The sequence below is a fragment of the Pinus tabuliformis genome, chromosome 9 (assembly GCF_031772625.1).
Source record: "Pinus tabuliformis cultivar Carrire ecotype Pingquan chromosome 9, CPIR1, whole genome shotgun sequence".
Lineage (NCBI taxonomy): Eukaryota > Viridiplantae > Streptophyta > Pinopsida > Pinales > Pinaceae > Pinus > Pinus tabuliformis.
Window position 1 is genome coordinate 1,322,504,969 of NC_142307.1, and position 10,622 is coordinate 1,322,515,590.

Sequence of the window (10,622 nt, forward strand, 5' to 3'; positions counted from 1 at the left end):
ATTAATATTAAGATTATTAATTAAAAGAATTAATAATTAAAATTAATAATTAATCATTAATAATTATTATTCTCATTAATTATTATTTTTTTCCAAGGAAAAAAATCAAAACATTTTATTAATTGACTATAAAAAGTTTTACAAGCTATAATGGTCTTAAGCCATAACAGGTGGCTCAACAGTTGCTGATCTGCTCAACATTTTGGATCTGCTTCTACTGGTTTTGTACCTGCACAATCTTCCTCCCAAAGGAGTCAAAATAGCACTCTTAATGACAGCCGAAACATAATAGCTGGGGTCTCCTTCAGCAGAAAGAAAACAACCCCATAATATGAAAAGAAATTAGGAGTTTATAATCCGGAAAGAAACCAAAAATGTAGTATGTATCAAAAATCTGTTTGCTGTGGTTATATGCCTGTAATTTCTGAAAGGGTAACAAAAACTGATAAATATATACACAGAAAAACCATATAAATCCGCGAAAACTGCTGTCAAAAAGATGGAAATGTACAGCAATCAAAGTGACTGTAAGAAAGGAGGCTGATGTGAGATGACTGTCTGACCCTGTCTGGTCTCTTCTACTGTCCAGCTGCCCATAACCTGTTGAAGACCAGCCTTAGAAAGCTGATCAGCTTCCTCATTCTTGTCCCTGTAAATATGGCAGATAGAGAACTTATTAAAAGATGCCTTTAATAATGAAATTTCTTCAACAAGAGTCATCAAAATCTGATTTTGACAGGTTGCCTTCCCAGTGACCCAATTTATGACATTTAGTGAATCCCCAAATATCTGAATTGTGTTGATATTTTTGTGAATAAGCCAACATAAGAGGTAGCGCAGCGCAGATAATTCAGCATAATTATTTGTGCCTGTACCCAGTCCAACAGAAGCTTTTATAGAGTGATTCGGATTGATATGAATGCACAGGCCAGCTCCCGCCCTATTGTTTTGGGAAGCCCCATCAAAGAAACCACCAGGAATGCCTTCCTGTATGTTGATTTGATTTTGGTTTGGTTTTGGGTTCTTAACCTCAGGGGGCGGTAAGGCAGAGTAGATAGCAGCTATATTAATAGCAATGACTGAAGGAGGGGTGTCCTTATCTTGGAAGAGACTTTTGTTTCTTGCAAGCCATATACCCCAGCAGAAAATAAGAGGCAAATTTCTTAAGTTTCCCTCCGGATAGGCATGCCACCATCTCCTCCAGGCTGTCTCCAAGGGTTCAATCCCCCACTGAGCTTGTATCTTTAGCATACCAGTGGCCTCCTCCCATATCTTTCTTGAAACAACACAGTTTATGAAAAGATGACTAATGGTTTCATCTTCAGACTTGCAAAGGGGGCATCTACCAGGCCCAACCAAGAACCTAGCTTGTAAGATTTCCCATGTTGGGATCTTCCTTTTTAAGATGCACCAAAGAAGAAGCCTGGCCTTAGCTGGACTTTTGAGTTTCCAGATGTTTTTGGCCCACCAATCCGGAACCCCCAACCTTTCTTTCCCATTAAGAAAAGGTAACCATCTTTTGGGGAAAAATTCCCTGATTTGCTTTGTGCCCACATCAAACAATCAGGTTCATCTTTTATCCTGACATTTGTACGTTTTAATTCTTTGATGAAACCCTCCCACTCAAACTTCCATCTGACATTTAACCCCAATTCTACATCATCCTTCCAAGCCTGGCCCCATATAGTAGACTGCCCAACCTTCTCCACCTAATTTAATGCTGAAATACCTTTACTTTCCAAGTGTTTGAGAAGCCCTGGTGATAAGGCATAAGATTCGTTGCATCCGACCCATGGATCTCTGCCAATCCTTACCTTTCTTCCATCTCCAACTTTCCAAGCTAATCCTTGCTCGATCACTGAAAAGGCTTCCACCGTGGCTTTCCAAATGGCAGATATATTTTTTGTCTTCTTATTTCGACTCTGAATCCAGTCTTCCATAGGGATAGGATCGATGTATTTTCTTTTCACCACCCGTGTCCATAAATTTTCCATAGTTATCAGCCTCCATCCAGATTTCGCTGCTAATGAGAGGCAGAAATCAGGAAATCTTTTAATGCCCCACCCTCCCCATTCTTTTGGTCTGGCCACTTTGTCCCATGCTACCCAGGGTAGCACAGAGGACTCCTTTGATCCCGCCCATAAAAATCTGCAGCAAATTCTTCTGATTTTTTCCATTACGCCTTTGGGGATCCAAGTTAGTGCAGCCCAATAAACCGGAATGGCTATCAGAATTGATTTAATAAGGGTCAGCCTACCAGCTCTGGAAAGCCATCTGAAGCTCCAATGTGAGATTCTGGATTCAATCTTAGCGATAAGCCAATTCCAATCCTCTTTTTTGTAACCTGCTGGCTTTAACCAAAAGCCCAAGTATTTGAAGGGAGAGTCCAGTGGCTGAATGGGGAAAGGGAATAGATTAGCCATTCTATCCCTTTCTCTTCTTTCTAAATCTGCCACACAAGCATGGGATTTTCTTGAATTTATCTGCATACCAGTTGCTTTAAGAAAAAGTTCACAGATGCATTTTAGCTCCTTTAGTTCATTAGAGGAACCATTGGTGAAAATCAATATGTCATCTACAAAAAGAAGGTGTGTGATGAAAAGATTAATTGCTACCTCAATACCCTTTACCTTATCTTCTCTTCTGGCTTTGTGGATCAGTCTACTTAGCCCTTCAGCCACAAGAAGAAACAGAAGAGGGGATAATGGGCAGCCTTGTCTGAGTCCTCTCTGGCTGTTGAAAAAAGAAGAAGCTGCACCATTAACCAGAACTGCAAAGCTAACATTTGTGATGCAACCCATGATCCAGCTAATAAAGGGATAGCTGAATCCCACTTGAGTTAGCAACATCCGCAGATAGAGCCAACTGATCCGATCATATGCTTTAGATAGATCAATTTTTAGAACAGCCCCCTTCTTTTTCTTCAATCTGACACTATGAATGACCTCCTGAGCTACCCCAATAGCTTCATGGATTTGTCTTCCTTCCAGGAAACCAAATTGCTCCATTGATATATTTTGTGCCAGAAATGGGGCTAGTCTGAGGGCAATTACCTTTGCTATAATCTTGTAGATGCAATTACACAATGATATTGGTCTGAAGTCTTCAAAACTTTCCGGGTCATCCTTTTTAGGAATAAGAGCTATAAAAGTTGAGTTGAAAGGTCTATAAACTTCTCCTTTCTGTCTAGACTCCTCAACTACTTCAGTAATTTCGGATCCTATTTGGTCATAAAAATGGAGAAACAGTTATATAGTCCAGCCATCTGGGCCTGGACTCTTATCCTTGCCCATGATCTTCATAGCAGCTTCAACCTCCTCCTTTGAAACCGGGATTGATAAATCTTCTGCTTCATCTTCCTCAATGAATCTAGGGAAGCTTTGCACAGTTCTAAAGACTTCTGCAATAGTAGCCTCCCCAGAGTCTGTAAAAATATTCTGGAAGTGTCTTTTCCCTAACCCGGAAAGCTCTGGAAAGGAACTGAATTCCCTCCCTTCTTTGTCTTTAAGGCGCCAAATAGTATTTGCAGCTTTCCTACCTTTTGCAAAGTTATGGAAAAACCTGGTGTTCTCATCCCCAGATTTTAACCAAATTGCCCTACTCTTGATTCTCCATTCTTCTTCCTTATCCAAGAGGATTTTATTTTGCTGCTTCTCCAAAAGAAGAATTCTGTCTTTTGAGGCCTGTGAAGAGTATCCATCTATCTCCACACTTTCCATCTGTTTCAGCTCCTCCCTAATTTTAACCAGCTCCTCATTTTGTTTCAGTTTTCTTTCCTTTGCCCAGGAAATTGTGGCTTTCTTCAATCTTTTAAGGTTCTCCATAAACAAAAAACATTTATCCTCATCTGAATTGTGAGCAGGGTGAACCCATGTTTCATTAAACAGCTTGCAGAAAGAGAGATCCTGGAGCCAAGCTGGATTGAACTTAAAAGGGGCAGGAGGCTTGGGAGGAGGGAAAGAAAGATCCAGAAAAACAGGGAAATGATCCGAATTCCCTCTTTCCTCAACCCACTGTCTGAGCATGGGGGTTTTGGCAAACAAAGACTCAGCCACCAAAAAGCGGTCTAGTCTTTTAGCTATCCGATCTTCACCTGCCCTTCGGTTCCTCCAAGTAGGCTTTAGTTTGATTGGTGAAGGATCTGTAAAATTATTATCCAGAATGAGGTTAAAGAAAAAATCTGTTAGAGGATCTTCTCTAGCTGATGGTCCCCATGTTTCTGCTCTACCTATGGAAAAATTTAAATCACCTCCCACCACCATCAAAGGGGATTTCATCACAGATTTTGACATCAAATCTTCCCAAAAAGATTCCCTGCTCTGACATGGCCCATATACATTTACTAAGGAGACAGGAAAAGAGAAATCTGGCGATAAAACCTCCATGCCCATGACTTGTTTCATCCCCCATTGGTTTAAAACCTTTACCCGTCCTTCTTTGAAACCAATAGCAATGCCCCCGAGTGACCAGAAGAGTCTATGGCAGAAAAGATCCACCCAGGCAGAAGGGAATGAAGCATGGCTTCTATCTCACAAGCCCTCCCCAGGGTTTCTTGCAGAAAAATAACATCTAAATTTGAATTAATTATCCACTCTTTCAATGCCAGTTTTTTCGGTTTGCTGGCCAAACCTCTGCAATTCCAAGTTGTCAAGATCATTTTATAACACTCTCAGGGGGTTGGGCTGCTCTAAGAACCCCCGGAATAGAGTATTGTTTACCATCTGCAACATCCAGTTTAGCTTTAAGTTTTGCCTTGGATATATCCGATTTCCTACCTCTCTTATTTTTGGGGCAACTCTGAGAGGGGGTTAATCCCAATCCACCTAAAGTCCCCTGCTCACTGTGAATCCCTCCCATAGATCTCAGGTTATAAGGGCAATGGGAACGAGAAGCTGGATGTGAAAGAGGGGGCCACTGGTCTTCACAACTTATATCCAGTGACAGAATAGCATCAGCAGTAATGTCTACATTCAGAGGACTGGAAATATGTTTCATATTTTCAACAGTATTAATATGACTATTAGGATATGAGACATTCGAAGAAGAAGAACCATGCTCAGGAGATTTTAAAGATATGATAGGGACATCAGCATTAATGTCTGCATTCAGGGGACTAGATATGTGTTTCATATTTTCAACAGTATTAGTTTCTTGCACATAGTTATTAGGATATGAAACATGCGAAGGAGAAGAAACATGCTCAGGAGATTTTAGAGTAGGGATCCCTGAGCGCATACCCGTTTCTTCGGCTTCTAACGGAATTTGACTTGCTACATCCTCCTTTACGAGCTCTTTCGCGGCTGCCTCTTCTTTATCATGTTCCTCCACAGCAACCGCCGGATGATTGTCGGTTTCCTGAGCATCCTCTTGACTTGGTACAGCTTCATCCACAGGATCCTTGACAGTCTCCTCTGTCTCCATATCCTCTGTTCCTAGCGGCTCAGTAAATTCATGCTCCACGGATATCTGAACATTATTATGATCATTTCCTCTGTTAGCTGAAGTCCTCCTAAAATGTCGCCTTCTCCTCAGCTGTGAGCAATTTTTTGCCAAGTGCCCGTACTCGTGGCAGAAATGGCATCTGAACGGTAAGTATTCATAGTCTAGAGTCTGTTCAAACACGAATTCTTTGTACTGAAGATTTAATTTTTGCGCCAGGCCTCTACTCGGGTTAAGGAGAGTCAAAATACGCGCCATCGTTCTATCCTTCGTCTTCAAAAAAGACAAATTTGCCTCCAAAAAAACCCCCAGCCTATTCCCAATGGATTTTAAAACTTCTTCTGTCCACAAGAAAGATGGTAAGCCCGGAGCTCGCACCCACACAGGGAACTCCGTCGTTCGCTCCTTGAAAGCATCAAACATGGGATTCCATTTCTTTAACAGTACAGGAATGTTTCCTATGTGCCAATTACGATGGAAGACCCATTCTGCTGCGTCTTTATCAACAAAACAGAGCTTGAACCACCCCTTCCCTAAAATTTGAGCTTCAAACTGTATAGGTCTGGCTGATACAAAACATGTCTCACCCCATTCTTGAAGAAATTCAGAGGAGAATTTCTTACCTCTAACTCTGCCGACCAATGTACAATCTGCCACCGCTAGAGTTTCTTCTATTGAAACCTCCATCCCCAGGACCAGGTTGCCCTCAATCTCCTGAGATCCAATGGGTCTTTGCTGTTTTCTTTTTGCACCTTTGATTCTTAATTCTTGCACCGAAGATCCGAGACCCCTTCGGTCATCATTTCTTTCTGGGATAGTCTTCGCTATGCCCCCAATAGTTCCTATCTCCGGCAATGGCGGGGATTGACCCGCAGCTCCTGCTTCAATATTCCCTGGAGGCAGAGGGCCCATTACCAGTCCATCAGAGGCTGTCCGTTCCCCCACTGGATGTTCTCCGATACCATTTACATTAGATCCATTTAGGGAAAAGGATTCTCTTGGCAGAGAAACCCTTGAAATCGAAGGAAGGCCCCCTCGGATCCTTGACCTACTATATCCAGCCGAAAGCCCTAAATTAGTAAAGTCTTCAAAACCCTTAGAGGGCGTGTCTCGAATCAATGTTGCTTTGCCCTTTGAATCTGATGGCAGCCCTTCCTCATCTGGCCCCCTGTATACTATTTCGCTTCCCACCTGTTTGGAAGCTGCCGGAGTGAATCTATTGTGAGCCGTTCTGCCCGCTTCCTTGTCTTTTTGCCGAAACAATGGCGGTTCCACCTGGGTTAATTCCTCCAACCTAGACCGTTCAAAAGCCCCAAAGTAGTGTTCCATATTCTGAACGGTGATATCCTTCCCCCACATAGAGAGGATGTCCTCCACTGCTGGGTCCAGGTCTACAAAGTCGGTGGGGCTAACCATGATTACAAACCGTTTCAATGTATTTGCTACAGCCGATAATCAACAGTGGTTTAAACTTTACGGCTTCTTGTGTAGGAAGAACGGAAAGAAGGCAGGTAACAAACTGTAATCGTCTGTATTATGGTAATAAACAAACCGACAAAAACCTGGCCCGATCCAGAACTTCCGCCTCCACCTGCCAGGCGCCTTTAAAACCTGTGTCGGCAGCTGTTCACTGACTCCTAACCCATTCTACCTACCCGTGGCCCGAGCGTGGTTTCAGCTTGAGCTCTGGCTTCAAAACCCTAACCAGCGCCATCGCAACCGATTCAGGGTGCTATGACTTATCAAAAAAAAAAAAAAAAAATTAATAATTAATAAATAATAATTAATAATTAAAATAGTTATAATAACTGAAATTAAAATTCGGCCTGGAGTATGCCGTAAAACTGCTTCTGCTTGGCTAAGAGCTCGTTTTCCTCGGACGTAAGGAAACAGGTTAACGGCCCAAGACCCAGAGGCATCTGGCAGGAGTGAAAGCCTGCTCCCTTACGGACCACCAGCGGGTTATTACAGGTGGCGTGGTTTTCCTTGATAACAGTGATGAGTCACACCGACATTCGCGGATAGCAGCCAGAGATGGCTGTCCTCACTGTTGGTTTGACACCTGAGTTTGATAGGTTTTGCCACCTTCGGAAAAAAAAAAAAAAAAAAACTGAAATTAAAATCAATTAAAATAAATGACAATTAATATTAAAATTATTAATTAAAAGAATTATAATTAAAATAAGAAATAATTATAATTAAAATAAGGAATAATTAAAATTTAAGTACAATTAATAATTAAAAATAATTATAATTAAAAATAATTATAATTAAAATAAGAAATAGTTAAAATTAATATAAGGAATAATTATAATTAAAATAAAGAATAATTAAAATTAAATTTCAATTAATATTAATAATTAAAACTAAAAAAAGCCCCAAGGGATAGCTCAAATGGTCGAGTTCTCGTTGCTAAGCACTTTCCCAGTTGGGAGGTCACTGGGTCAAATCTCCTCGACGCCCTCAGGGTTAGGCCTGTTATGGCCGACGGGCAGATCCCTTCGGTTGGAACTGCCCCGCTTCTCTATCGTGGATGTAGCGGCCACTCAGTGACCGTGAACCACAGCTTAAAAAAAATAATTAAAACTAAAAATTACAATTAATAAAGAAACTAAAACCAATATAATTATAAAAATTAACAATTAAAAATTAATAATTAATGAGAATAATAATTAAAATAAATAAATAATCATAATAAATACAATCAATACAATTATAATTAATTAAAATAGCAATTAAAATAAACAAATAATTAAAATTTGCATAAAACAATTATGAAATCTATACAATTATAACAATTAAAAATTAATAACTAAAATAATTATATAATCAAAATTAAAATTAATAATCATAATAACTAAAATTAAAACTAATTAAAATAAATAACAATTAATATTAAGATTAAAAAATAAAAAATAAAAAAAAATTGAAAACAAATATAATGAAGAGAAATTAATTAAATAGATTAAATAAATAAATAATTATTATTATTAAATTAATCATATCTGTCGGCTAAGCATCTCTATATATATAGAAAAAATAAGACTAGTCTTTCAAGAATTTCTCACATCCTGAAGATGAACCATCGTTGCTGGTTCGAAACGTCGATGGAAAAGAATCCTTATGCGATGGATCCGGAAGAGAATCTAAACAATGATGTAACTCGTAGAAACCTCAAAGACAAGATAATTACCCAATATGGAAGGGAGATTATGAAAGAAGTTCGCAGATTTGAACGAAACAGATAACTCTTAATGAAAAAGAAGACTGACCTTACATTTCTGAAGAGATGCAGAGATTCATCAATCATTCCTACCTTTGCCAAAATCAATCATTCTCTGAGAAGCCAGCGCAATAATCAAATATTCATCAAAGCCAGCATTGCTCTGATTCAAAGTGAAATTAGGAAAACCAGGAATGAACTCAACACTTTATCCCAGAATACTTATAATCTTCATAAAAATTTAGCTAATTCAATCAAAAAAAAATTATGGGTGCTAATTGACTCGGCTTCTACATTAAAAGCTAGTAGACTAGAGCAACTCACAATCACAAAACAAACTCAAAAATTCTCTAAACTCTTGAACAAAAAAGCAGCTCTCTACAATGTTGCAGACTTCAGCTCTCACTTTAAAATCAATGCCTCACAAATTTCCTCTTTAAAATCCCTTATCAATCATAATCTTTTGGTCAATAACAATGATAACACTGGAAACCTAGAACCAACAGCAAACCCAACACACAACAATTTACCTTCTACCTCTGTTCAGAACACACCCGGCAACACTCTCAACCCAACCTCATCGCAGCCTCATAAACTGTCAGCGCTATCAGAAGTCATTGTAGACCATTCACAATCCACTCAAACGCTTATCACTCAAAGCCCGCAACATAAAGCCCTACCCTCGTTTAATCTGCAGGCTCCAATACACTCCACGCAGTATCACACACCCCCACGCATTATACAGTCACTTGCACTGTATGTCACGCAGTCTCCCGCAGATCATCACGCTGTCCTACACGATAGTCAACAGCACGCAAGTTTTCCGCAGCAAACAACCCTTCATAAAGCCCTGCCCACGTCTAATAATCAGTCCCCTACGCATTATATTACAGCCCATGCGCAATACGATTCTGCTTCTATGCATTCCCTCACACAGTCTAACGCAGAAAGTCTTGAATACGCTGTCCTTCACAATAGTCAGCAGCACCCAGGTTTATACAATACCACCTTTCCACAGCAAATAACCCAACCCAAGCTTCTAGGCTCACCCACGCCGCCCACGCTGTCCCAACCTGCAGAAAGTCATAAATGTGAACAATACAATAATGGAAAACATATATCACACACTAATAACAATAACAGCAATAAACCCAATAATAAAATGGACAATTTGGTCATAAATTTATCAAACATAGAACTAGATGAACATACCTTAAATTTATTAAGAAAAGGATTAAATTTCTCCATCACACCAAGAAAAATTCCTGTTGAAGACATTCTGTGCAATATTGAATATGGCATCAAAAACCTTCCTGACAACATAAAGGAACAAATCAAACAAGACTGTTCACTCACCCTTAGAAAAGCAAAACCCCCCAAAAGCAATGTCAGCAAACAAGAGTATCTAGCTCTCAAAACCTTGAACTCTAACCCTGATATTGTAGTGTTGAAAGCAGACAAAGGAGGAGCCACGGTTATCATGAACAAAAGTGACTACAAAACAAAAATGCTAGATCATCTAAACAACAGTGGCTGTTATAGAAAACTTAACAAAAACCCTTTAAACAATATCTCAAAAAAAGTATGCTACCTAATCAAAAGTAGTAAGATACAAGACAACAAGAATCTCATAGTGAGCAATCCATACACACCGAGAATCTATGGAGCTCCAAAGATTCACAAGGAAAACATCCCTCTGAGACCTATAGTTAACACAATTAATGGACCTACATACCATCTAGCAAAACACCTAGCCAAAAAACTAAAACCTCTAGTGGGAAACACAGACTCTTTTGTCAAAGACTCAACCCATTTCATTGAAGAAATCAAGAACATCGAACTTGATAAAGATGACATTTTAGTTAGTTTTGATGTCACCTCGCTATATACCAATATCCCCATTAATGATGCCATGGAGGTTATCTGTAAACTGACAGTCCCTGACACATCCAAGCTCATA

General features: G+C 39.5%; 1 protein-coding gene across 1 annotated transcript; it reads right to left on the reverse strand.

Annotated features, from left to right (window-relative positions):
• Nucleotides 1–516: 516 nt before the first annotated feature.
• Nucleotides 517–3,008, reverse strand: LOC149153395 (uncharacterized). The gene is made up of 3 exons (XM_089443811.1): nt 2,631–3,008; nt 1,815–2,483; nt 517–1,272 (listed from the first exon to the last, which is right to left on the reverse strand). The coding sequence occupies exons 1-3, from the start codon at nt 3,006–3,008 to the stop codon at nt 517–519; spliced, it is 1,803 nt and encodes a 600-aa protein (XP_089299937.1).
• Nucleotides 3,009–10,622: the final 7,614 nt, after the last annotated feature.

Excerpts from the sequence above, each read along its gene's own strand:
- LOC149153395 (XM_089443811.1), bottom strand. The coding sequence starts at position 3,008 with ATGGAGCAATTTGGTTTCCTGGAAGGAAGACAAATCCATGAAGCTATT. Across the intron at positions 2,484-2,630 it reads AAGCCAGAAGAGAAGATAAG|ATAAATTCAAGAAAATCCCA; the intron begins GTAAAGGGTATT and ends ACTGGTATGCAG. Across the intron at positions 1,273-1,814 it reads AAGTTGGAGATGGAAGAAAG|ATATGGGAGGAGGCCACTGG; the intron begins GTAAGGATTGGC and ends GTTTCAAGAAAG.